At 35.5% G+C, this 27,971-nt stretch overlaps 3 protein-coding genes and 1 long non-coding RNA gene across 7 annotated transcripts; 2 read left to right on the top strand and 2 right to left on the bottom strand.

Moving 5' to 3' along the window:
• Positions 1 to 440: 440 nt before the first annotated feature.
• Positions 441 to 25,217, bottom strand: LOC108251945 (SAGA-associated factor 11 homolog). 3 transcript variants are annotated; one of them, XM_026820907.1, is made up of 3 exons: positions 25,022 to 25,217; positions 15,847 to 16,499; positions 441 to 526 (listed from the first exon to the last, which is right to left on the bottom strand). In XM_026820907.1, exon 2 carries the CDS (start codon positions 16,425 to 16,427, stop codon positions 15,861 to 15,863), a length of 567 nt encoding a protein of 188 aa, XP_026676708.1. In that variant the 5' UTR covers positions 16,428 to 16,499; positions 25,022 to 25,217; the 3' UTR covers positions 441 to 526; positions 15,847 to 15,860. The 3 variants fall into 3 exon arrangements, with proteins under 3 accessions (XP_026676708.1, XP_017297992.1, XP_026676709.1); XM_017442503.2 differs by lacking the exon at positions 441 to 526 and adding an exon at positions 599 to 677; XM_026820908.1 differs by lacking the exons at positions 441 to 526; positions 25,022 to 25,217 and adding exons at positions 599 to 677; positions 24,516 to 24,737.
• On the top strand, positions 15,570 to 16,009 carry LOC113465943. Its single transcript, XR_003390510.1, has 2 exons — positions 15,570 to 15,677; positions 15,797 to 16,009. It is a non-coding gene; the product is annotated as an uncharacterized LOC113465943 (long non-coding RNA).
• On the top strand, positions 21,791 to 24,018 carry LOC103505604 (pyridoxine-5'-phosphate oxidase). The gene is made up of 6 exons (XM_008469951.3): positions 21,791 to 21,931; positions 22,084 to 22,237; positions 22,459 to 22,558; positions 22,727 to 22,780; positions 23,023 to 23,225; positions 23,606 to 24,018. The coding sequence occupies exons 1-6, from the start codon at positions 21,820 to 21,822 to the stop codon at positions 23,766 to 23,768; spliced, it is 786 nt and encodes a 261-aa protein (XP_008468173.2). The 5' UTR covers positions 21,791 to 21,819; the 3' UTR covers positions 23,769 to 24,018.
• On the bottom strand, positions 24,184 to 27,953 carry LOC103505603. Of its 2 annotated transcripts, XM_008469950.3 has the most exons (6): positions 27,669 to 27,905; positions 26,979 to 27,115; positions 26,742 to 26,802; positions 26,302 to 26,496; positions 25,477 to 25,722; positions 24,184 to 24,376 (listed from the first exon to the last, which is right to left on the bottom strand). In XM_008469950.3, the coding sequence occupies exons 1-5, from the start codon at positions 27,795 to 27,797 to the stop codon at positions 25,501 to 25,503; spliced, it is 744 nt and encodes a 247-aa protein (XP_008468172.1). In that variant the 5' UTR covers positions 27,798 to 27,905; the 3' UTR covers positions 24,184 to 24,376; positions 25,477 to 25,500. The 2 variants fall into 2 exon arrangements, with proteins under 2 accessions (XP_008468172.1, XP_026676706.1); XM_026820905.1 differs by lacking the exons at positions 24,184 to 24,376; positions 25,477 to 25,722 and adding an exon at positions 25,746 to 26,101 and having other exon boundaries at positions 26,246 to 26,496; positions 27,669 to 27,953.
• Positions 27,954 to 27,971: the final 18 nt, after the last annotated feature.

Here is a 27,971-nt window from a genome sequence, read left to right as displayed (position 1 = left end):
TGATAATACAGGGGTAGCGAAAAATGATCTTTTTCCACCTGGCAGTCCTTTTTCTTCGTCTGTAGTTTAATTAAGGGATATTGGGAAAACGTATGGCTAACACGGGTCTTAATGGCTATTTAACAGGACTACAGGAGGCATTCATAGTTATGCCGAAATGCACCTATAATTGAAAATTTCCAGGTCATAAATTTTTACTACACAGACGTCTATGACAACCCGAGTTTTTTTTATGCAGCTGTTGCGAAATTCCTTTGTAGAGTGGAAAAAGTTCTACAGAGTAAAAAAGAGACAGGATTTTAACTAAATTTGTTTTCCTTTTTTTCTTTTGAGGAAATAATGGACTGAAATTAAAGCTGTGCATAAATTCAAAAGACGCTTGTACAAGAAATCGAGGAACTGCACAAAATTTAATTGGTAATAAATTCAAGAAATTTTCCTTTTTTCCTCCAGGATGTTCTGCGTTCGATCTACCCGATCATACGAACCAAAGCTCGGCATGTCACATGTCTGCGCCATCCAGCATCTGAAAAAAGAAAGAAGAGATTATGGATTAATTTTACAACTTTTTGTCCGTACCTGTCAATTTCCTTTTTTCCTCCAGGATGTTCTGCGTTCGATCTACCCGATCATACGAACCAAAGCTCGGCATGTCACATGTCTGCGCCATCCAGCGTCTGAAAAAAGAAAGAAGAGATTATGGATTAATTTTACAACTTTTTGTCCGTACCTGTCAACTTTGCCATCTACTAGAATACCCTTTGATTTCTTCTAGTTCTATTATTACTGGGTATCACATTTATTTATTTTACAGTTCATAGTTCATTTAGTCCTCAACAAAACGCATTTTAATAAGGCAGCAAACAAGGTGTTCAATCATGTAAGGGTTCACATGATTGCATGATTCCAATATCCAAACAAACCACAGTATATGAATCAAGAGACCCTGTAGATGTAAGAGAGTTGTCTTGGATCTTTACACGCCCAATCAGAGAACACTGTTTCTTTACTGTTCCCATTGCTTTCTCTACTTTAGCTCTCCTGTAAGAGAGTTGTCTTGGATCTTTACACGCCCAATCAGAGAACACTGTTTCTTTACTGTTCCCACTGCTTTCTCTACTTTAGCTCTCTTTAATCATGGTCATTGTGACAGGTCCAGCAATCGGTCTTGTGGTTGTGGCGTATTGCCCTTAGAGATAAGGGTTCGTAATTTTTGACCCTGAACAATGTAAGATAAATTAGATAATTATCTGATTTAGAGGTAAGTTCCAAGCTTTAAAAAAGCACTTTTTTAGAGGACCCGTTAAGTAATCTTATCAAGAAGTGCATATTAAGGTCTGAAAATCTAGAACAGGACGGGCTTTATTTACATGGTTGTGGCGTATTGCCCTTAGAGATAAGGGTTCGTAATTTTTGACCCTGAACAATGTAAGATAAATTAGATAATTATCTGATTTAGGGGTAAGTTCCAAGCTTTAAAAAAGCACTCTTTTAGAGGACCCGTTGAGTAATCTTATCAAAAAGTGCATATTAAGGTCTGAAAATATAGAACAGGACAGGCTTTATTTGCCACAAGAAAGTGCTCCGTTATCAAAATTTTGTTCTGAATCTGAAAGCAAAATCGCTTTCCCTTTTTATCATTTCTTTGAGGAAGGGACTCACACAACAAACACAAATATCTGTCATCTACCTTTCATATTCTTGGCAAACCTTTCATGATCTAGGAGCGTGTCCTTTGTGAGCACAACCAAAACCAGAAAACCATCAGGATCCCAACATTTCCTGTTATCCTTACAATAGGATATCTTCTCCACAAAGAGTACATTACTTCTACTTGAAGTAGTTCTCTACCTTGAGATAAAGGTAACTGTGGCCCTTCTATTTTATCCTTACAATAGGATATCTTCTCCACAAAGAGTACATTACTTCTACTTGAAGTAGTTCTCTACCTTGAGATAAAGGTAACTGTGGTTACTTCTGTCAATGGTTACTTCTGTCAAACTTCTGGATAGAATGGAATAAGAAGATTCATAACACAACGTGAAAAGGCAAGCTCTAAAGAAGGAAACATGGTCTTATCAATACAAAAGAAATGATCCATGATTCCTCGTTGCTACTGCCCTAACGAGACTGAAAAGTCCCTCGATGTGGATACACTTTCCAGGATTCCGTTCCCTTTTGATTTTTTCCTCTGTGTAATGTGTAAAGTAATACTGCTATTACTGTCCGACTTAGCCAATGAATGACTGACTCATCAGCCTAATTACTAACTCAAGTTGACCAAAGCATTCTATTCTAAGCACTGAGATGATGACGTTAAAAACGTCTATCTAGATACCTAGATATTATGCACATAATATTTATCTTTATACACCAACGTTTGTATCTCTTATCTAAGATTACGTCTATGGCTGTTATCTTACGTCTGTGTTCTTGATTTATTGGCACGTCTCAAATAAATCTCTATAATCATGCATAATGTTTATTTCCTGTTGCCAAAAACTTGGGCGGTATAGGTTTTTTGAGAGGCGATGCAATGGTATTAGCCCAAGAAATACCAATACTTCCTCGTTACCTTTCAGAGGATTTCTTATACATAGTACAAAAGAAAGCAAACAAATTAAGGTAAGGAATAAGAATGAAACAGTTTACATTATAGGTACCCTTATGAACTTTGAACTTTTTTTAGCTTTAAGTGGTAGGGTTCTCCTGGAGGAGTTCTTCCACCCAACCCTTTTTTTTTTTTCTTTCCTTATTTTACCCTGTAGATTTTTTAATGAAGACAAATACAACTTCCTGTGACATAAAAGAATGCCAAAATCTCACAAGGCACATAATTGCCATTCCTGATTTTGGAGGCAACATGTAAAACAACGCCTATGCAAATCTCAATTTCGTTGCCTTTACCAAAATTAGTTATGGATTTTTTATTATTCCAAGTAATGTTTCTACTTTATTACCCAATTAACTAGGAAGGCGGACTTCCTCAGGATTAGGTGGGTTGCGATTAGGACTCATGGAGGCAGTGCACCCAATTTAAAACCAATCAAACAAATTATCCAATATGTCAGTATTATGATATTTAGATGTTTTTGTCTTAAGGTTCTTTTCAACATTGTAGCTATTAGAATAGACTAATAGAGCAATAAGATGTATGCTTGTGCACGTTTGGCAAACATCTAACGCCATCCTCTCAATAGTTTGCTTCATAGTGGATAGGTGTTGGTGTTGGTCTTAAGGTTAGGGGAGGACAGTTTTTACCACTTCTACTCCAAAGTCACTGTGTTTGAGAAATATGTATGAGGAATATGAGAAAAATCAAAACCTACAAAATTGTCTTGCACAGAAAAATATGACTTGTTAAAACTACGTCTTAAGGTTAGGGGAGGACAGTTTTTACCACTTCTACTCCAAAGTCACTGTGTTTGAGAAATATGTATGAGGAATATGAGAAAAATGAAAACCTACAAAATTGTCTTGCACAGAAAAATATGACTTGTTAAAACTAGCAGAAGATCTGTAATATTTTCAAACCAACTTTTCGAATAAGAAGTGCCGAAAATGGCAGATCACAAGAATCGAGAGGTTCTTGACGTTTCGGCACCAAATAGAAGAACAGCAGGTTTCCTCAAGATCGGCTAAACTTTGTGAATGCCTTTATCAAAACATCAATAGGTATCTGTAATATTTTCAAACCAACTTTTCGAATAAGAAGTGCCGAAAATGGCAGATCACAAGAATCGAGAGATTCTTGACGTTTCGGCATCAAATAGAAGAACAGCAGGTTTCCTCAAGATCGGCTAAACTTTGTGAATGCCTTTATCAAAACATCAATAGGCGCAGATCAAAATTGAAAATCACAAAAAGCGAAAGAGGATTATTGAAGAACTTGACAGCACTTGAAACGTTCTTCAAAAAATTTCAAAGTCTCTCATCCTCATTTTTATGATCATTATCGTTATTAATTTTTGTCCCTGACATCTTCTCTTCCAAGACCTAAATTTCAAAGTCTCTCATCCTCATTTTTATGATCATTATCGTTATTAATTTTTGTCCCTGACATCTTCTCTTCCAAGACCATTTCTTTCCTTCCAGGATCACAAAACATCACCAAAAACGATTTCCAAGAAGTATGGTTTCAATAACGAGGCATCAGCCTATTGATAAAATGTCGATACTGTGAAATCCAAGCGACCATGCAATTCCGCCTTTATCTTTGCCTAAACAAACAAAACCATCTGATCACTCCTCAACATGCCACTGCTACCAATTTGTCGCGCTCGGATGAGTTTCCCTATTCAAAACAGAATCACAACAAAAGAAAAAATGAAAAAGGAAATCACAAAAAGCGAAAGAGGAATATTGAAGAACTTGACAGCACTTGAAACGTTCTTCAAAAAATTTCAAAGTCTCTCATCCTCATTCTTATGATCATTATCGTTATTAATTTTTGTCCCTGACATCTTCTCTTCCAAGACCTTTTTTTTCTTTCTCGTGTCATTCTTGTTATTTCCCACATCTGCTGACTTTCATTATGTTCTTGAGGTTCATGCAAAACCATCTCTGCAGTCCTTCCCCAACACTCGGCGAATGATCCAACACCATCTGATCACTCCTCAACATGCCACTGCTACCAATTTGTCGCGCTCGGATGAGTTTCCCTATTCAAAACAGAATCACAACAAAAGAAGAAATGAAAAAGACACTCTCCTACTGATACGATGTGTTGTTAGATCCATTGTTCCATTTGTAGGTTTGGTGTGATTTGTAATCATCACAGGAGTTTGGATACTAGCAGCTTTATTTTCAAATCAAATTGAAATGATGTTCTCTTTTGGTGAATACCGAAAACTAGAAGATCACATGGAAGAGATAAAAAAGACAAACATTTATGTTCAAGGTTGCAAAGGTTTACTGGAAAGAATAACAAAAGAAAATGCCCATAGTGGATAACTACAAAGTACAAACATATCTAGAATTTCATTAAGTTTTACTTAGGAAGTTGGGAAGCGTGTCTAACATAGGAAAAAAAATTGTTTGTTTGTTTGTTAATCTTCATAGCATGAGAACCAAGGTTAGCACTTTCCAAAATTACCTACGAGTCCCGGTACACCATTTGAAATCTAGGAACTTTATTTTATCTTTGTATGAGCAGTGAGGCATTTGGTAGTCAAATCGGTCCATGGCGATTTAGCGTCTCCACTAGGTACTAAACTACCCCACTTAATATTGATATCGATTCAATTTAGTTCTACTGAGATGATCTAAAAATGGAAACACTGATGAAACTTGTAACCATCAATATGGTTAATGAAGTAGTTGAAAATCTAAAAACAAACCCCCACAACACGAAGATAGACCTCATAGTGCAGGTACGTCAACATGGTTTTTCACTTGAGTTGATTTCATCATTAGGCCACATTGACGCGTTCAACCCTTGAACAAAACCAACGACGAAAAGGAGATATAATTGACGATAACAATACCTCAAGCTACTGACTGACGCGACATCTCATGGAATTGCCATTATGAAAACCCGATCACACGAAACGGATCTTCATTTATCAAATTTGATTTTGATGAACTAGTCAAGGAATGGTAAAACATGGAGAGATAGAAAGGTTCATGAAAATTCTGATGAATCTCGACATTTCCTTTGTATGAAGTTCTACAAATTTTCATCAGTAGGTAAATGGTTTCTTCAAATTGATCCCCAAGGGGAAGGTAAACCTAGACTTATGACAAATGAAGTGTGCCTCAAGGCATATGATGTGTTCCAATCCACTCAAAACCGTATGTGAAATCGTGAATGTCTTCCTCATCTGTTGAAGGTTGACGGTCAGTCATTCACTTTCGTACACAGGTATTCATAAGGGGTTAAACTGAATATTATATATGTTTCTCGTTTTTATTTGTTTTTACAATGAGATCTTTCAGTAAATACAACAAAAATAATTTGTCTTCTCTTTTCCGTTTTTTCCTGACTTCTGAAATCATTTATTTGATTTTTTTGTTGTTTATTTTGTCAATCAATAAGCTTTTGGTTGAAAACCATTTGATCTGTCTCGTAAATATTGGTGTCTAATAAATTTCCAGTAGAAATTTACGAGTATACCTTGCCAAAGTACACAGTTATTTCAAATTTATTTGTTTTTGTCTACTGCCCACGAGGAAAAAAGAGTTTCCGCTTTGCAATAAAAGTTTGTACATCTGCAGATATATTATGTGTCACTAGGTGAGTTGGATATCAACTAGGCCTCATGGTTTTTTATTAATTTAACTATTATTTTTTTTAAAAAAAAAAAACAGGAGGTAAAAACCTGAAATGTTATATCTATCAAATTATAATGCGATTTTAGTAACAGTAAAATTATAATTAAATATTGGTTGATTGATTATTATTTATTTTATAATTTTTAAAAGCCTTTTTGCCCTTTTTCACCCTTTTAGATCCTGAAAATTCGTCACGAATTGAAAGAAAATATGACTATGCAAAACTATGCAAAATGTTAACAGATTGGTAGTCTGTAACTCCACCTCACATTAATTTATACTAGAAAGGAGGATTTAATTAAACTGTAAGCCATGAAGATAACAACCTGAAACGAAGAACTTTGTGCAAGTACCGTAAACATTGCATCTACATAACGTAAAACCATGTTTGCCCTACCTCCTTACAAATGTTACGGCAAAGACTGGCAAAGTCAGTATTACAGATCGATCCTCATATTTCATTCCAACTCAACACATGAGCAACGATAAGCAAAAAAACCCGCTGAGTAAGCGTGAGAAAGAGAAATTGCACTCTAAGGGCACCCGAACCATTACTATTTTAAGTGTTGAACTTGGAACTTTGAAAGAGAGGCGTGAGAAAGAGAAATTGCACTCTAAGGGCACCCGAACCATTACTATTTTAAGTGTTGAACTTGGAACTTTGAAAGAGAGAAAAAAAGTTGGTAATATCAACATTTTAGTGAGATATATCTGTAATTTATTATCTCTTGCCTTCAGACCACTTGGGTCGCGTTCCATAAAATGAACACTCGAACTTCACAGCAATATGTTGATTGGAAGGTCGGTAACACTGCTTGGTATAAATAACTGCCGATTAAAGTCCGTGTACATGAAAAACTATGACACGAAATAGGCGAAAACATCGACAAAACTATCAGTCTTTTTACTAAGACTTTTTTCCCTGTGATGTATTTAAAAGAACTTTTTAGTCCTATCCCAACAATAATTGTCACTTGTTGTCAATAGAACTGGCAATACTTCGCGATGAATCCCCTTGTTAGTTCCGAGATCTCCCTTCTCAATTTAAAGTAAACACGAGTTATAACTTGAAGAACAGGGCCCTCACTTGAGTTAGAACTGGAAAGGATTCAGTTTACTCCATGGGAACATGATTAGCGTGATTAGTCATCTATTCAGAATGGCAACATTAGCCTGCACAGAGCAGAATGGCAGATCCTTGATAAGTACTCGAGAGGTAGTGATGAAATAATCGCTCCATGTAGGTACGAGTATACAAGATAATGAGTTACATACAAGAGTCCCAGGTCCCACTTTGTTGGCGTTGGCAATTAGCGAAATTTTGAAACTTGTCCCGCAGGCACTTCGCCTGTCATGGTACCAATTATTTGACAGAAATTGATTGAATGCGCCGAGTAAAGAGGGTTTTTTGTCGTTTTATCAATCGGTTTGGCCCAGATTTGGAGAAAAAAGTAGTTTCGAAGCCCACAAGTGTTCGAAATCAGTGGGTGAATCTCAACTGATTTTGTACTTTGTTTATTTTTTATTTCACGTAGAAAGTTATCAAGGTTTTATTTAGACAATCAAGGTAGGACAGGTAAACATGAATGAACCTGTACAATACTTGCATTCATCAAACAAATAATGCCAAACACAACATATCTCTAATCTTACTGACAAGAGAATATTGGGAAAACGTATGGCTAACACGGGTCTTAATGGCTATTTAACAGGACTACAGGAGGCATTCATAGTTATGCCGAAATGCACCGATCCAACACAACAAAGATACCCATAAACCCATCTCTCAATGTGGGCGTAAAATTCATTTGAAAAATATAAGAATCAAATTAAAAAAATATTTTGCCCATCTCATCTCCGAAAATAAAAAGTACCCACATGTAAAATGATCAGGCTCGATTGTAAAACGTGAGGGAAATCATTTCAGTGTGGTTATCAGTGGTTGGGTGGAAGATCTCCTCCAGGAGAACCCTGCCACTTAAAAGAAAGCAAAAAATAGCACAGCTCTGAAGTGGGGAAAAAGAAATGGTGCAACTTTCTTTTATGACCAATGGTCATGCTCTTTTGTAGAAACTTTAGCTTTTTCCTATTAAAGTGCTAAGGCAAATCAGTATTTTACATGGTTGAAGCCACCTCTTTTTTCAGATGGGCTTTCAATCAAAGTTGTTTTTTAATTAATGATCGATCAACTACCCGATGACCGACGGACGGTGCTCTATAAATCACTCTCAGTCGATCACCCTATCCTCAAATATTATACTGTAGATGTTTATTGTTAGATTTCAATTTCAATATTAAGATCAGGTTGTTTTTGATGCTGTCTTTAAAAATGTCCCTGATTCCTCACCAAAAGCATTTCTACTGTAATACTTACGAGTTATTTATTTTTCTTCTTATACTATTTTATTATAATGCCTTTTTCACTTCTCTCACAAAAGACATTCTTCAAAGTTATGAGGGTTACTTTTTTTATGTTCTTCATTTTTGCAGATGATTTCTATCCTCATGCTATCTGATAGAATCATAATTAATGGATGATTTTTTGGCTTTTACGATTTCGAAAGCCTCGGTTGTTATTGTTGTTAATTCATCACCTTCCCTGTGTGTTGATGGTCTTGTTCAACTAATGGTTGGGAGCGGCGTTCATTAATTTTGTTTTCCAATTAACTGTTGAATGATTAGTGACCTCGCGCGGTGACCTTTGCTGGCAAATTGAGAAGCTGAAAACCATTATGTTGATGTTCATGTTGTGAAATAAGGAAAGGATTTTTAATTTTTGATACTACCCATTAGGAAATAAATATCTATTTCTAGAAAAGTAGATTTTCGAGATGTTTTTTGTTACTGAAGTAAACAACAAAATGTTTTATTCTTTGCTAAGCCTAGAATCAATCTCCAGATTGCAAATATGTATCTCCCAGTGAACAGTCAAACAATAACCTCACAAAATCAACCAATCTACAGAAACCATACTGCTCTGGATTCAAGAACAAAAAAGCTTTGAACTTCCAAGTCGCATATCTGAACTTCCATCTTAAGTTGGGTATCCGAGACAGTCATAAAAATCGGAACACATTACCCTTGAGTCCCAAGTCCTTCCACAAGAACCACTGATTGCTCTCACCTTGAAAATTCCACCAACAGCGACGGATATGGGCAATTTGCTTTGGGTCTCCTCCATTAAGTTGAGGAGGGTCTGAACTTCCATCTTAAGTTGGGTATCCGAGACAGTCATAAAAATCGGAACACATTACCCTTGAGTCCCAAGTCCTTCCACAAGAACGACTGATTGCTCTCACCTTGAAAATTCCACCAACAACGACGGATATGGGCAATTTGCTTTGGGTCTCCTCCATTCCATTCCTCCTCCCTCCAAAAGAATTCCATTCAAGGTGTTTTAATTTCAATTTCTTCGGGGTAAAAGAAAGCCTCGTAAAACAACATCACGAACCTCTAAAATATTGGGTCAGAACAACAAACTCAAATGGAATAATAAATTGTACGTTTGAAAATGAAAACCAATAAAAGATTATTTCCCTCACGTTTTACAATCGAGCCTGATCATTTTACATGTGGGTACTTTTTATTTTCGGAGATGAGATGGGCAAAATATTTTGGATATTTCCAAACTAACTGGTTTGTCTCTCTTTGCATTTAAAACTAAGACATGATTCAGTCAACAGAAGTAGCTAGGGGAATGGCAAACACACTGAAAGTCATAATATGTCCCATGTTTCAAAAATCAAACATGAAACATGGTTTAAAATCTAAACATTGCAATACGGTGTTTCCTCTTCACTATTCAGGGTATTGACGTATGTTTTCTTTTCAACATTGTAGCTATTAGAATAGACTAATAGAGCAATAAGATGTATGCTTGTGCACGTTTGGCAAACATCTAACGCCATCCTCTCAATAGTTTGCTTCATAGTGGATAGGTGTTGGTGTTGATCCATTGGGGTCCAAGAGATTTTTATAAGCTCAACACATCTTTTGGGGCAGTTGCCCCTACACCTAAGCCTCAGAGTGGGCGTTTTGTGAATAAGGTCCAAACTATGAAGTTCTACAAATTTTCATCAGTAGGTAAATGGTTTCTTCAAATTGATCCCCAAGGGGAAGGTAAACCTAGACTTATGACGAATGGAGTGTGCCTCAAGGCATATGATGTGTTCCAATTCCAATCCACTCGAAACCGTATGTTAAATCGTGAATGTCTTCCTCATCTGTTGAAGGTCGACGGTCAGTCATTCACTTTCGTACACAGGTATTCATAAGGGGTTAAACTGAATTTTATATTATGAAGTTCTACAAATTTTCATCAGTAGGTAAATGGTTTCTTCAAATTGATCCCCAAGGGGAAGGTAAACCTAGACTTATGACAAATGGAGTGTGCCTCAAGGCATATGATGTGTTCCAATTCCAATCCACTCAAAACCGTACCTATGTGAAATCGTGAATGTCTTCCTCATCTGTTGAAGGTTGACGGTCAGTCATTCACTTCGTACACAGGTATTCATAAGGGGTTAAACTGAATTTTATATTTATTTGCACGAAATACTTGTGGATTTGCAAGGCTTTCATCATAAAATCAAAATACTCTCTTATCTCAAAGTAAACAGCTTATAGATTAGAATCCCACGTCTAAGCAAACAATATGAAGTTTTCTGTACCTATAGGTACCCACCTGTATCTTTGCTTATGATAATCTTATCATAGATTAAAATAAATAATCATCATAAAAAATCACTTGGTATTGAAAATAAACAATTCAACACATGACAGTATTTAGCTGAGTTTTAACGGTCATAAATAGTGCATTTTTTGACACTAAACTATGAACTAACATAGAAAAATTTTGTAAAAATATCTTCTTTTTTTATAATTTTCTGACTACTTTAAAGTTGATCCACCATGGTATGAGTTTTAACGGTCATAAATAGTGCATTTTTTGACACTAAACTATGAACTAACATAGAAAAATTTTGTAAAAATATCTTCTTTTTTTTATAATTTTCTGACTACTTTAAAGTTGATCCACCATGGTATTTTCCTCATTTTGAATCACTTTTAGAAAACTCTCTGTCCCTCAACATTATGAACTATGTAAAACATAGATTTTTTACCAATGTAAATCATGTGTACTTAACCTATCTTAACCTACCTTCTGAAACGAAGAACTTTGTGCAAGTACCGTAAACATTGCATCTACATAACGTAAAACCATGTTTGCCCTACCTCCTTACAAATGTTACGGCAAAGACTGGCAAAGTCAGTATTACAGATCGATCCTCATATTTCATTCCAACTCAACACATGAGCAACGATAAGCAAAAAACCCGCTGAGTAAGCGTGAGAAAGAGAAATTGCACTCTAAGGGCACCCGAACCATTACTATTTTAAGTGTTGAACTTGGAACTTTGAAAGAGAGAAAAAAAAGTTGGTAATATCAACATTTTAGTGAGATATATCTGTAATTTATTATCTCTTGCCTTCAGAGCACTTGGGTCGCGTTCCATAAAATGAACACTCGAACTTCACAGCAATAATTATGTTGACTGGAAGGTCGGTAACACTGCTTGGTATAAATAACTGCCGATTAAAGTCCGTGTACATGAAAAACTATGACACGAAATACGCGAAAACATTGACAAAACTATCAGTCTTTTTACTAAGACTTTTTCCCTGTGGTGTATTTAAAAGAACTTTTTAGTCTTATCCCAACAATAATTGTCACTTGTTGTCAATAGAACTCGCAATACTTCGCGATGAATCCCCTTGTTAGTTCCGAGATCTCCCTTTTTCGAAATTTATGAATATTCATAGCACACCTGATGTCTTCATTAGAAAATTTTATTTTATCCCAAGGGTATATCAGACTTCGAAAAGAGTGAAGACTCCCGAATGTGATTTTGTAATAACTCTTTTAAGCACAAATATGAAAGTCATGTGCCGATAATTAAATAGTAATACAATTTTACTAAAATAACATCGATCAATAAGCATGTAGTATTTTTCCTTTCTAGTACCTCTTAGTAATATGCAATGTAAGAAGAACGTTTTGGAATCCTGCGGGATTGCAATCTTTAGTTCATTTAATGTTTTTTAGTCCATTTAAAAGAAGAAGCTACATAATTTTACTATTTCAAACTTCATTCTGCTAAAGACCTAGGCCCAGCACAATCTTGGCAGTCATGTTATACGAAGTGAATAAAAAATTAGCATAAATAACTCCAAGAACCTTGGGAAAAAATGCGTTGAACATTTACGCACCATGTCTAATTTGTCGAATCAAAACAAGGTGATATTTGCATAAATAACCACTTTGTCATCCTATTAGAAAAGTCTTTAAAAATATTTACTTCGCCCAACTGTCTAAACTAAAAACAGTGTTTCTTCGTCTTTTTATTTTATTATGCAATGAAATCTTGATTGATTGATCCCAGAGTAAAGGTGCTTTCAATGAAACTTATAGACCCCACCATCTCTCAATTAATTAAAGATTACTTTGCATCATTTCATTTACAGGAGTATGATGATGGACTTGAATACAATAGGTTATCTTCAATGGTTTTCTGCAGAGCACACACAACACAATAAACCACGAATTTTATAGACGTATGGTTACATGAATATTTTTCCCCAGAGTAAAGGTGCTTTCAATGAAACTTATAGACCCCACCATCTCTCTATTAATTAAAGATTACTTTGCATCATTTCATTTACAGGAGTATGATGATGGACTTGAATAGGTTATCTTCAATGGTTTTCTGCAGAGCACACACAACACAATAAACCACAAATTTTATAGACGTATGGTTACATGTAATTTTTTTTTAGAACTGGAAAGGATTCAGTTTACTCCATGGGAACATGATTAGCGTGATTAGTCATCTATTCAGAATGGCAACATTAGCCTGCACAGGGCAGAATGGAAGATCCTTGATAAGTACTCGAGAGGTAGTGATGAAATAATCGCTCCATGTGGGTACGAGTATACAAGATAATGAGTTACATACAAGAGTCCCAGGTCCCACTTTGTTGGCGTTGGCAATTAGCGAAATTTTGAAACATGTCCCGCAGGCACTTCGCCTGTCATGGTACCAATTATTTGACAGAAATTGATTGAATGCGCCGAGTAAAGAAGATTTTTTGTCGTTTTACCAATCGGTTTGAAAACGGTTTGGCCCAGATTTGGAGAAAAAAGTAGTTTCGAAGCCCACAAGTGTTCGAAATCAGTGAATGAATCTCAACTGATTTTGTACTTTGTTTATTTTTTATTTCACGTAAAAAGTTATCAAGGTTTTATTTAGACAATCGAGGTAGGAATAAAAGATTACTTCAGTGGAGGATTGTACCATTTTACTTTTACATTATCATCGCACAAGAGAATGTTACACTATGGATATTACCGTGTCAACTGCAGACCGATTAGTTTTGGTAGCATAAAAGATTACTTCAGTGGAGGATTGTACCATTTTACTTTTACATTATCATCGCACAAGAGAATGTTACACTATGGATATTACCGTGCCAACTGCAGACCGATTAGTTTTGGTAGCACGAAATTCCGACAGCTTTCAACTTCAACTAGAGCAATGAGACAAACTTTCCCAGACCATGACGTCAGTTCACATAGTCAATATGACCGATTTCACGTGACTTGTAAACCCCACCAGAGCGGGAAACAAAACAGAATCACCGAAAGAGAGAAAAGTGAAAATGTCACGTCCACTAATAAAGAAAGCGAAATAAACAATATTTCACGTGACTTGTAAACCCCACCAGAGCGGGAAACAAAACAGAATCACCGAAAGAGAGAAAAGTGAAAATGTCACATCCACTAATGAAGAAAGCGAAATAACCAACTTACTTATGGTCCCTGCAGTCTTTCGGCTGAGGATGAACCTCATAAGACTCTTCTAACTACAGAAAGGATGGTTATTTTATTTCTAAGCTAGCCATTTCACGTGACTTGTAAACCCCACCAGAGCGGGAAACAAAACAGAATCACCGAAAGAGAGAAAAGTGAAAATGTCACATCCACTAATAAAGAAAGCGAAATAACCAACTTGTTTATGGTCCCTGCAGTCTTTCGGCTGAGGATGAACCTCATAAGACTCTTCTAACTACAGAAAGGATGGTTATTTTATTTCTAAGCTAGGTAGGACAGGCAGTCAATAAGCTAGCCTTTAGTGACCAACGAGACTCGAACAAAACCTAATATACTGTAAGAACAGGCTAAGATCCCCTGCTGATTAATGAATGCAAAAACAATACATAGAGGTGATAGAATTTCTATTGAAAACTAAAACACGCACACACCGTTAAAACGAACCTATGAACAACACATGCTTCTTAATTTTTTTTATCAATATGATGAGAACAGTATCAAAGCAAGACTTGGAGAAAAAGATTAACCAAAAATGCACACAAGTAAATGCAGTCCTGCATACAAAGGTTGACTACCTATTTCGACGTCTAACAAAGGTAGAACTAGATACATATTATTTTTTCCACGTGCGAAGATTAACCAAAAATGCACACAAGTAAATGCAGTCCTGCATACAAAGGTTGACTACCTATTTCGACGTCTAACAAAGGTAGAACTAGGTATTATTTTTTCCACGTGCATCCGTCCAAAACCGAGACAAACCTACCACACGTTAATGTCAATGAAGCAGTTACCCCTTGAATCCTTATGCATATGCAATGTGCCAAACATTTCCCCCAGTATGTGACTTTTGTTTTTTCTATTGAACTCATGTCCATCAAAAAAATCACCAACAGAATGAATAGATCATACCACATTTCCCCCAGTATGTGACTTTTGTTTTTTCTATTGAACTCATGTCCATCAAAAAAATCACCAACAGAATGAATAGATCATACCTAGGTACCTACTAACAATGCGAAAAATGGTGTGAGTGTAAGTCACACTTTGATTACCGATTAGATCAAACTCAAACTTGATTGTGTTAAAATATCATATTTAACAAAATGATTAGGTATATCAAGCCTTGAAATTTTACCATCACCTTGATTTTATTGACCTTATAAGGCTGAGCAGATACATGAAAAAAAATAAATAAAAAAAAACATCAGCATGTAATCCTACTAACAATGCGAAAAATGGTGTGAGTGTAAGTCACACTTTGATTACCGATTAGATCAAACTCAAACTTGATTGTGTTAAAATATGTTTAACAAAATGATTAGGTGTATCAAGCCTTGAAATTTTACCATCACCTTGATTTTATTGACCTTATAAGGCTGAGCAGATACATAAAAAAAAAAAACAACATCAGCATGTAACATGCCCAGATGGTCTCTGCCCAGAAACCAACCATACACAATGTGTTAACTCAGTGACTCATAAGGACAAGGGGTAGTTATTTTAGATGTAGGTATACCACAATGTGTTAACTCAGTGACTCATAAGGACAAGGGGTAGTTATTTTAGATGTAGGTATAGTTGTTTTTTGATATTTAGTTTAAATTATGATCTTACTTACTGAACATCTAGGTATACCTAGTTGTTTTTTGATATTTAGTTTAAATTAAGATCTTACTTACTGAACATCAAGTTTTCACAGTCCATGGTTGTTGGCTTGTTTCTTAAGCTTGCTTAATTTCTTCTTCCTTTCAGCTTTCCTTGGTACAGTTTTATCATTTTCTTCCTCATCCTTATATTTCACTTGTGATGCTGCAATACGCTCTCTTGCTACCAAGGAACTTGAACGTTTGAAATTTTTATGACTTTCTAAATGGTTAGATAATTTAGTACCATCATAGCCAGACTTGTGGCATATGGGACATTTGACAAGGATTTTCTTAGTTGTAAATTCATTACCATAAACATCAAACATGTGTCTTTCTGTGTTCAGAATGTGAGAGCTTGCCTCATCTTTGAATGTAAGATTATCAAAGTAGAGTAAGAGGGTATCTGGATCGACAGCCTTATTCAGTCTATGTACATCAAAGCAAATGCCAAGTATTAGTTTGTCTACTTGAGAATCAAATATCATTTTGGCTGCTTGCTCACAAACATCTGGGTTTCTAGAAGCTCTAATAAAATCTTCTTCTGTAAATTCTATGTTAAGTGGAGCTCCATAGGAATGGTTTTCTTTGGTTGTACCATCCAAAGTACCAAACATTTTGGTGGGTCAATTCAAGCTTTATGTAGTTTGACTTTTCCTCTTAGTTTACCTTATCATTCAATTGTTCACCTAGAAGAGAAGCAAATGACATTAACGAGACTCGAACAAAACCTAATATACTGTAAGAACAGGCTAAGATCCCCTGCTGATTAATGAATGCGAAAACAATACATAGAGGTGATGGAAATTCTATTGAAAACTAAAACACGCACACACCGTTAAAACGAACCTATGAACAACACATGCTTCTTCTTCACCTTTTAAAACAAAATGCTCAAACGATATTCAAATGTGTTGTTGTAATCATCAATCAACCACTGAAATTTCATCTCCAAATTATTCTGATGAAGCGTTACAACTATTTGATTTGTTTCTAATCGCAGGCACCTCCATTTATTATGCACCCCCAGGATGAAACCCATCCTCTAATAGCCGAGAAAAAAAAACTGATATCAATTTACCTTTAACGCCAATGGAAGCCCCCCTTCAAGATTAAATATGCGTTTATTTAAATAGGAAAACACGAAACCTTCAATAAATAAATAATAAACTGACACCTTACCTCGGCAGGTTCATAAATAATAAATCTATAGGTAAATAAAAATATTCAAATTTATAATCTAACCTCTTAAATCAATCTGGTTAAACAAATACTCAGGGATCGTGGATTATCATATTGATGTCGTATATCAAATGCATTTAATACCAGGTTTAACCTAGGTGTTTTGTTATTTGTTACATGATAGCTATTATTATGCTGTCAGCAGTGTGGCTTGGCGTCAACTAGGCACTGCCCAGAGGTTAAAGTAGTTATGCTCGTGGACTTTGAATCCTAGGACCCTTCTTGCTTACCAGCCAAGACAGATAATGGAATTTTGTCTACCTTAGATTAAGCATCGTAAAGGGGATGATATGAGTTCAATAATAATCTAAATTCTGTCCAGATAATTGTAGAGTTATTAGGCTTTTTTTTACTTTCTTCAAGAAATGATTACGTACATCATGCACAGAAAAAAAGATAATAATCTAAATTCTGTCCAGATAATTGTAGAGTTATTAGGCTTTTTTTACTTTCTTCAAGAAATGATTACGTACATCATGCACAGAAAAAAAACTAATAGCTTGCATTTGGCAAGCTTGTAAATCGTTTAGAAAGTAATTCAGGAGTTTTTAGCATCAAATAAACGAAATCCAACCAAAATCATAATTTAGCACACTTGTACGGGGGCTCAGCTCGCAGCCTTGTAGCGATAAATTTTAAATTAGCATCTCAAAAGTTCGAATTCCAAATGTACTCGTGTTTTTTTCGAGGTCTAATTGCTACTTGAAATGTTGGCAATGATATTCGACATGGAGCAGACACTATAATGATACCGTCCTAGCATGTTAATAATCTCATTTCAGTCTTGTATTTAGAGGACTGGGTGTCTACAAAGCGCTGCCTGTTCTAAGGTTATCAGAACTTTTAATGGATATTTCCAAACTAACTGGTTTGTCTCTCTTTGCATTTAAAACTAAGACATGATTCAGTCAACAGAAGTAGCTAGGGGAATGGCAGACACAGTCAAACATGAAACATGGTTTAAAATCTAAACATAATAATCTAAATTCTGTCCAGATAATTGTAGAGTTATTAGGCTTTTTTTACTTTCTTCAAGAAATGATTACGTACATCATGCACAGTAAAAAAGACTAATAGCTTGCATTTGGCAAGCTTGTAAATCGTTTAGAAAGTAATTCAGGAGTTTTTAGCATCAAATCAAACCAAAATCATAATTTAGCACACTTGCACGGGGGCTCAGCTTGCAGCCTTGTAGCGATAAGTTTTAAATTAGCATCTCAAAAGTTCGAATTCCAAATGTACTCGTGCGGTGTTTAGGACTGCAGACATTGTTTCAAGAAAAACATCAGGGAACACGACAGGCATTTAAAAAAATATTAGTCTACAATTTCACATAGTCCTCTAATAACCTACTCCTGAATCCAGCACTGGTTTGATGTGTGGCTATTACGGAACATAATCATACTCCAAGTAATTTGAAACAAGACCGGTGTTTAGGACTGCAGACATTGTTTCAAGAAAAACATCAGGGAACACGACAGGCATTTAAAAAAATATTAGTCTACAATTATTATTGACGAATCTCGTGATCTGTGGTACTCAAACGCTTGGTAAGGATACCAAAGTACCAGAATTGGTTCGGTGCTTGGCTAATAGCTCTCTAAATTAAAACAAACATGTTATTTTCTCAGGTTTCCAACCTACAGTAAAGATTGTAAGGTATAATGGCAATTTATGTCTGAGCGACCTGAGCGTGTTGCATACGTAGATAAGTACACTTGTCTATTATCTGAGATACTATAGAAAGAAAATTACCGAATTGCTGATCAATCCCAGTTATCAAAATGATAAAATATTTTATTTACCTATTTATTTTCTTGACAGATTCGCATGATAAAATAAATAAATAGAGATTGGTGCAAATAGCACATCCCTCTAATTTGTTAGTGGATGTGCCGTTTGAACAAATCAATTCTTACGGTTTTTCCCTCCGAAATATTTAAAAGTGGAGACAACAAAGAAGCTGTCCGCCAAAACCAATAAGCAACTTGGAACTACAAAAAGAAATCCAATATCCTTCTCTTGTACTTCTAATAAATAAGTAAATAACAGGTCTAAGCTGCCAATATTAGGTATGTCCTTTGCCTTGGTATATTTATTTTGAAAATAACAAAATACTTGCTACTCTTGGGAAGTAAAGATGAATGAACCTGTACAATACTTGCATTCATCAAACAAATAATGCCAAACACAACATATCTCTAATCTTACTGACAAGAGTTGCTACTTGAAATGTTGGCAATGATATTCGACATGGAGCAGACACTATAATGATACCGTCCTAGCATGTTAATAATCTCATTTCAGTTTTTCAGTCTTGTATTTAGAGGACTGGGTGTCTACAAAGCGCTGCCTGTTCTAAGGTTATCAGAACATTTAATGGATATTTCCAAACTAACTGGTTTGTCTCTCTTTGCATTTAAAACTAAAACATGATTAAGTCAACAGAAGTAGCTAGGGGAATGGCAAACACACTGAAAGTCATAATATGTCCCATGTTTCAAAAATCAAATATGAAACATGGTTTAAAATCTAAACATTGTAATATTGTAACTCATAAGAAATTGATCTTTGAAATCGGACACAAGGGCAGAGTCTCTTCCGAAACACCGTGTTCTATCATTCCTGTATGTTTGATCTATATCTTCCTAATAAGGAGTATCAGTGTAAGATAATTACAGTCAGATTCCTAATGCTCGCATCCTGAAATTCAGGTTCAGAATTTTGACTTGCAGCAAAATGTTTTGAAATGATTTGCTACCGAGCTACACCTTTTCCTGAAGATTATTACTGAGATCATCGTAGCCCAAGTCAAAAAGCTTACAGGCCCTCAGGTACATGTTCAAAGCCCGGTTTTGAAATTTTTATGCTACCGAGCTACACCTTTTCCTGAAGATTATTACTGAGATCATCGTAGCCCAAGTCAAAAAGCTTACAGGCCCTCAGGTACATGTTTAAAGCCCGGTTTTGAAATTTTTATAGGTATCAAAGCCGTGCACTTCAAACGTGCTGTAATTAGTATTGGATTAATTTTTAATTTAATTAAAAGATGGCTTTCTGAATTCCAGCTCTGTAAGAAATTAATTTCATATTGGAAACTCGGATAGTTGATAATATCTGATATTTTTTTCCAAGTCGAGTTATCTGAAATTTAGACGAAAAACAGTTAGAGGTTTATAAATGTTTTTTTAACAGAAAAAATAAGTGAAAAGGTAATAAACTACAGTATAACAGTTGTTGGTGGTTTTGACAAGTCATCATCACCTGATGATCTTCTGGTACAAATTAATAAAATCGGGTACTAAATTTAAGATTATTTTTTTTCTATATAAAAAATAAACCCCTTTATTAATCCTCAATCACTAGTCAACCCTTATTATGTCAATCATTGGAGAAAACCTAAAACTAAAAAATTGAGGAAAAAATACGACTGTCAAGTCTGATGTTCCTTATTTTACTTCCTTTATTTAATATATCCACCACGATATCTGACCTAAATCGCTTGCTGAGTCTAGTACTAAGTTATTAGCCTCCTTATTTTACTTCCTTTATTTAATATATCCACCACGATATCTGACCTAAATCGCTTGCTGAGTCTAGTACTAAGTTATTAGCTATTGCAAATTCCATAGTGTTTATGTTTGTTCCGCTGTTGCTATCATATTGAGACGGTGTTTCCTCTTCACTATTCAGGGTATTGACGTATGTTTTCTTTTCAACAAAAATAAACCCCTTTATTAATCCTCAATCACTAGTCAACCCTTATTATGTCAATCATTGGAGAAAACCTAAAACTAAAAAATTGAGGGAAAAATACGACTGTCAAGTCTGATGCTCTTTTCAACATTGTAGCTATTAGAATAGACTAATAGAGCGATAAGATGTATGCTTGTGCACGTTTGGCAAACATCTAACGCCATCCTTTCAATAGTTTGCTTCATAGTGGATAGCTGTTGATGTTAAGTCTGATGTAATAATTTTACCCCAAAAAATAACAAAATTGTTCATAAATTCTCAATTTACGAGCGATATCTTACCTCTTGTTTATCTAGGAATAAAGAATGCAAGGGGGAGATGACGGTAATTTTCAGCTAAATTTGTGGGTTTTCTTTAAAAAATAATAATCATAAAGATTTTTTTACGAGATAATTTTTATGTTTCTCGTGGGTGTGTTTTTTTTTTGAGGTTTGTTTTTTAAACTGCTATAAAAGACATACTATTTGAGGTATGGTCATGATGTTTTGTTTATTAGAAAGCTTAAAGTATGCCCATTTAGTGTTTGAATACTAAGTTCGGGCATACGGGCCCCTTGGATAGCTCAAAAGAAGCGAAACATTTGGTTTATTTTTTTCTTTTTTTGATAAAAAATGAACTTTGGAGCAAATGGAAGACATCATTCACAGTTTTTGCAGATATACAGCTTCAGATTATGGAAAAAGTGGTCAAAATTTGGATTTTCTGGACTGAGTTCCATTCGATCTAGCCGTGGCACCCATTTACCCAAAATTTTCTTCAGAGGTCAAACACTAAATGGCAAACAATTACCTTTCAAATAAATGAAAAATCATGACCATACCTACCTCAAATAGCATGTCTTTTATAGTGTTTTGAAAAACAAACCTCTGAAAAAAACACCCTATACTTGAAACAGGGAGGTAAATATTTATTCCACTTAAGTATCTGTGTCTGCCTGCAGGCTGTTAGTGATTTGTGAATAAATGTGTTCTGTTTGTTTCAGTTTAATGAAATATTTTGTGTTGGTATGTCATGTTCAAATGTGTTAAATTGTGTGTTTGTCCATTAAACAATTTCACTCTGAGAAAAACCATCCCTTTATTTAGAACAACCATGGCAGCTGAAAGCACTACAGATTTGAAAGGTATGTATTAATAGATATTTTTATTCACAGCTTTTTTAGTGGACAATTTTGTGATACAGATGTAATTACCTACTTAGTAAATGTACTTGTCTTGAAGAAATAGTCATGAAATCTATTGAAACTCTTAGTTTATTGTTTTCCTCCCCTTCTAGATAAAAGAGTACCCTACAAGTCAAGAAATGAAGTTTTACTGGAGAAGGATATTGTAAAAGAACCTTTCAAATTGTTTGAGTCTTGGTTCCATGAGGCCAACAACACACCAGGAATTATAGAAGCTAATGCCATGTTCATAGCAACAAGCACAAAGTAAGATTAATTTATTATTAGGTACCTGTTATCACCGTATGTATATCATTTACCTTGCAATGATCAGGTATTACCTTAATACACATGATTGGGGCACAGTTAGCCCAGTTGTAATGCACTTACATGTCATGCAAAAGGTTTATTCCCAGGTTAAGAATAGATTATCTGATTTTATCTTCTATCTTCAAATTATCTAATAATTAACTTTGTATTTCACACAGAAATGGTATTCCATCAGGCAGAATGGTGCTGCTGAAATCATATGGAAAAAATGGATTTGTGTTTTTCACCAACTACAACAGTAGAAAGGGGAATGAGCTAGTAAGTACTGGGGGAAATGTCTACTTGAAAGATATGATACCAATAATAAGTATACTATGATTTTTATCATATTCAGCTTGGAAAAATAAATCACTCAAAATAAATTATATAGCACGTTTCCTCACTTCTATTCTTTTTAATAAATAATCCCCTTTTGTTTTATTTCAGGCTGAAAATCCACAAGCATCTTTGGCATTTTATTGGGAGCCATTAAAGCGATCAGTAAGTATCTCCTGAAGTTGGGTTATTGAAAAAAAAGCACTTGACTTTTTTATATTGAAATTACGGGGAACACTTTTAATTCTATAACTTTGTTGTGACTCCAGTTATCTACGTCCAGTGGATTCAAGTACCTATGTAATTTATATAGCTATGAGTAAGTTTTCTCATTGTTTTCTGTGTAATGACCCCTGCTCTACATTACTGGCTACAATTTGTAATGAATACTTCGTTGTTATTTTCAGGTACGAATCGAAGGTCATGTGGAGAAGACATCAGACAAAGAATCGGATGATTACTTCCAGTCCAGACCTTACGCGAGCAAAATCGGAGCCATTGCATCTGATCAGAGTAGACCTTGTGAAAGTCGAGATCAAATGTCGAAAATAACTGAAGAATTGAGGCAGAAATACAAAGAAGGAGACTATGTGCCCAGACCAAAACATTGGTGAGTTTTGAAATCATTAGAATTTGAGAGTTATTTCGAGCGCCAAATCTTTGGGGGTTTCTCTTGAAACCTATGAATCATTCGACTGAACAACCGGGGAAACTTTAACTAACATTTTGTTCGGTAAAAGTTCACATTAAATATGTAGGTATTTGTAATTTCGAAAATTAAATCCGATTGCCAAAGACTCGAACTAGTCACAATTCTGCTAGAAAACGGTTTTTTGGCTAATAAAATCTATCTATTCGAACAGATAAATATTTCAATAATACCTACCTACATTAAATTGGAAATTTTGTTATACCTTGGTCAACTACCTGCAGCGGACAAGTCCTTTGCTTTCAGCAAGTAATACGATTTTCATTGTTTTTCCAAAACAGGGGCGGCTATGTAGTGATACCGAAGGTAATCGAGTTCTGGCAAGGACAAAGTGACAGAGTTCACGATAGAATTGTATTCAAGAGACCTGTGCCTGGTGAGCCACTTGGTCCTCACAGTCATGAAGGCGAGGATGGATGGTATTATGAGAGATTGTTCCCGTGAATGCCCTATGGATGGATAATGGAATAACAATCAGATGATTCCAATCGATCAGGATGGATCGCGTCTTCAGGTGCTGAGGAGGCAACTAACCCAGGTACTGAGAAGGCAACATCTTTAAAAGAAAAGATGTTGCTCCTTTCAGAATCATATTCGAGGATAACGAATCCTAAGAAAAAATGGATGAGATGAGATCGATGAGAAATTTAGGATTAAAGAAGAGGCGTCACGTCCTCTTACTTGAATAGCAGTAACATGAACATTGTCTTTCAATATTATGATTATGAATTCATAATACTTGATTAAGATGATAAAGAGTTTTAGTAGGAACTTCGAACCCACTCGATAAGGAGATCGTTTGTTTGGTACATAACTATTTCTTTACTGTCAATGAGAAATGAAAATTAAAACAAATTAATGTTTTATGTACATAATTTTAGGTACCCAAGTCTTCCGTAATATTTAATAAATTTATATAAATTGATTTTTCCTCCTACTTTCCATTCTTATAGATTCCCTCCTTTAAATAGTTCTTTTAAAATGCCTCCTTTAAAATGATAAACTGGAATTCCATCACTCACTTTACACTTCCCGCTTTATTCTTTCCTTATCACTATTTTTGGGATCTCCTCATTTGACAATAGAATATAGTAGTGAAGACAAAGTTCTTAATGCTTGAAGTGGTTTAATACCCCTGGAAATTGAAGAAATTTAGACATTAGATAATGTAAACTACCAAGTCTTTTCTACTGAGTGCACACACACAATTGAGGGTCTTTTCCGAGTGAGGTCTATATTACTTGTGTAGGCTGGCAAATGTTTTCCCTCTTAAGTCACTCATGCAGATAGGTATCAACAGTAGGTACATGTTGTGAAGAAAGAGGAAAATTTATGTGTCTTCTCTTCTCTAGTCTTTGTAGAATCCTATATAGCCCTATCAACTTGTTTTGAGGACAGGTACAACAATATGTAATAGTTAACTACCTATCCATTTTTCAGTCAGCCTAAACAGGGAATCCAGTACCTACATTTGAAGGTTTATTATGTGTCTTCTCTTCTCTAGTCTTTGTAGAATCCTATATAGCCCTATCAACTTGTTTTGAGGACAGGTACAACAATATGTAATAGTAACTACCTATCCATTTTTCAGTCAGCCTAAACAGGGAATCCAGTACCTACATTTGAAGGTTTGAGTCGGCTTACCGGCCTTTACTTGATAGGTACTTCTATAGGTAAGTAGATAGTTACATACTTACACTATTGAATCCCAAGAGCAGTTTTGTTACTGGAGGTCTTGGTAAATGGACTTAGGTTCTTGTTTTTTGCCTTTTATTGTATCTGTATTTAACTTGGGACTTTAAACCATAGTAGCCAGAGAAGAGAAAAAGACAAGAAGCTCAAAGGACAAGAAGACACAAAAGTAAAGTCACTCTAAATAGGTAGTCTAAAATTCTTAATAAATTTATATAAATTCTAATGTTTGGAATAAGTTAGGTATGTGTAAATAATTTCTTTTTTTTTTAAGTTAGTCACAAGGACATTTCTTACCACCAAACCTGGGGGATTTGAGTTGATTTTTCCTCCTACTTTCCATTCTTATAGATTCCCTCCTTTAAATAGTTCTTTTAAAATGCCTCCTTTAAAAATGATAAACTGGAATTCCATCACTCACTTTACACTTCCCGCTTTATTCTTTCCTTATAACTCGTAGAACTCGTATGCATTCCTTAGAAGCTTAAAACTCGTAAGCTGATGACGTATTAAAAGGGAGACAGTAGGCTCTGTAGGCGGGTCCATAGAAGAACAGCTCAGAGGCATTCAAAGGCTTGGCCTGTTTCTGTGTCCTGTTGGCGGCTCGCAAGCAAAGGTCACCACGAGGACAAGAACAGTGGAAATAAGTAGAGAATGTGTCGGCCCGAATGAAACCACAGAATTGATGTTCCGAGCATTTGTCCAACTGTGAAAATGGAAATATCTTCATAAAATATACCTCAGATGCCTCAGGGTGTCTACCAAAATGGGAAAATAAAATTAAATAACTTTTCCGGTCTCTATAAAATTCCCTGATTTTTCCCGGTTTTCCAGTCTGGTAGACACCCTAATGCCTGCAAGACAAAACTGCCTTTTATACAAATGGCTTGTTGTAACTTCGAAATTCTAAATAAAATATATACTGACGTTAGATGACATTGTTATCTTCGACCTAGTCTCAACTACAACACCATACCAATGTCTGAAGTAGCACCTAACATACGTTCCACCAGAAATAATGGCACTAGATGACACCGCTAAACATTGAAGTATTCTTCAACTACAACACCATACCGATAGAGAAAAATTCTAAATAAAATATATACTGACGTTAGATGACATTGTTATCTTCGAACTAGTCTCAACTACAACACCATACCCATGTCTGAAGTAACACCTAACATACGTTCCACCAGAAATAATGGCACTAGATGACACCGCTAAACATTGAAGCACCTAACACCACTTTCCACCTGATTGAATACAAAACGTTTTGTGTACTCACCGGTTTGCATCTGTACGAATCAAACGTGAACACGCTGCTGTTGTGGTGATGTGTAGAGAAATGTCGCCCCAGTGCCCAATAGTTGTACGGAGGACAATAGCAGTGGGCTGTGGCCACTAGATGTTCCTCGTCCGTTACCTCTAGGGCCTTCTCTCGGGGTGAACATTTGGCCAGGTCCGAGATTTGATTGCAGAACTGAAATGGAAATAGGGGGAAAAGTTAATTTACGACTTCACTTGGTTATGATTTAGTTGGAATTCATAAAGGGAAAGATCGACAGTAGACTAAGATGTTTCCAATGTTGTCAGACTAAGAGGGGCTCTTAGATTATACCCAAGAAATCTAACTTATGTAAATATCTTTTCGTGAGATGAAACTACATAATATATAACACAATAATACACTATTTAATAGGTGAATAATAAATAATTGAAATTTACCTTTAGCTGAGATCGGCTATCCAAATACATTGTGTAAGGATCTGAGTAGTCATCGTTCCAGCTGAAATATTAAGAAGTGAAATTTGTAAAGATTGAGACTCGAAACGCCCAAAAAACATAAGGTACGTGCCAACTTTAAAACCACATCAATGATATGTCATACCTACATTCCATATTTTCATCAATTTCTCCCCTTTCATGGTGATAAACTACAAACACAAGCAGCAATTAACTTACTACCAAGGGCAATCCTCCTTGTCTTTATCATTGCAGCGGCACAGTCTCTCTACAGTGGGAGCTAACCAGAATCTCTTGTGAACAACTCCGCAGACATCATTTAGACTGCAATTTCTCAGGTCTCGCTCACTCCTAGCCTGAGGGGGAGAAAGAAAATAGAGTGAACACTTTTTACTGGGTAGCTGGGTAGGTACTTTCTTAAAAGTGGGCAGTTTTGTGTCTCCATTCTAAAAAAAAAAAAATACTCTTGTGGTCTGTGCCGTCGTAGGTCCTTCAAATGCGCGAGAAGAGAACAATTTCATCATTTAGACTGCAATTTCTCAGGTCTCGCTCACTCCTAGCCTGAGGGGGAGAAAGAAAATAGAGTGAACACTTTTTACTGGGTAGGTACTTTCTTAAAAGTGGGCCGTTTTGTGTCTCCACTCTAAAAAAGAAAAAAATACTCTTGTGGTCTGTGCCGTCGTAGGTCCTTCAAATGCGCGAGAAGAGAACAATTTCCATTTTTCCATTTAGGTTCTGGGTCAACACGAGAACACCAGAAAGTAACCCATTACAATATTTGCAATCGAATATTTCCATGAATATGTCATGCTTCTTTTATTCCTTTTAGCAGATCAGCAAAAAAGTACGCTCTTCTACCACAAACAGCAGATGAAGAATCATGAAAATAATGAAAGTATAAGAACTCACCTCTCCTGGATAAAGGAACACAATATTATCCAGTTTACTCGTAATGGCGGTATACTTGACACAGGTTATCAGTTGTACAAAATAATAAGCGAGGAAAACCACCATGAGAGTGAAATACACGGCAGACATAATGGGTCAAAAAATTAAACTTCAACACGAATTAAATTGATTTATACTTTGAGGAATACTAACAATGAAAGGAAACTAGAAGAATATTGTGTTGATATTCTTGATGAAGATTAATTTTACTGCGGATAGGTAACAAATTCAGGCAATTTCAGCTCCAAAATCATGAGCTAGTAA

Source organism: Diaphorina citri, unplaced genomic scaffold (genome assembly GCF_000475195.1).
Source record: "Diaphorina citri unplaced genomic scaffold, Diaci psyllid genome assembly version 1.1 scaffold184, whole genome shotgun sequence".
Lineage (NCBI taxonomy): Eukaryota > Metazoa > Arthropoda > Insecta > Hemiptera > Psyllidae > Diaphorina > Diaphorina citri.
Note: the sequence above shows the minus strand (reverse complement) of the source record. Positions and strands in the feature narration are given on the sequence as shown.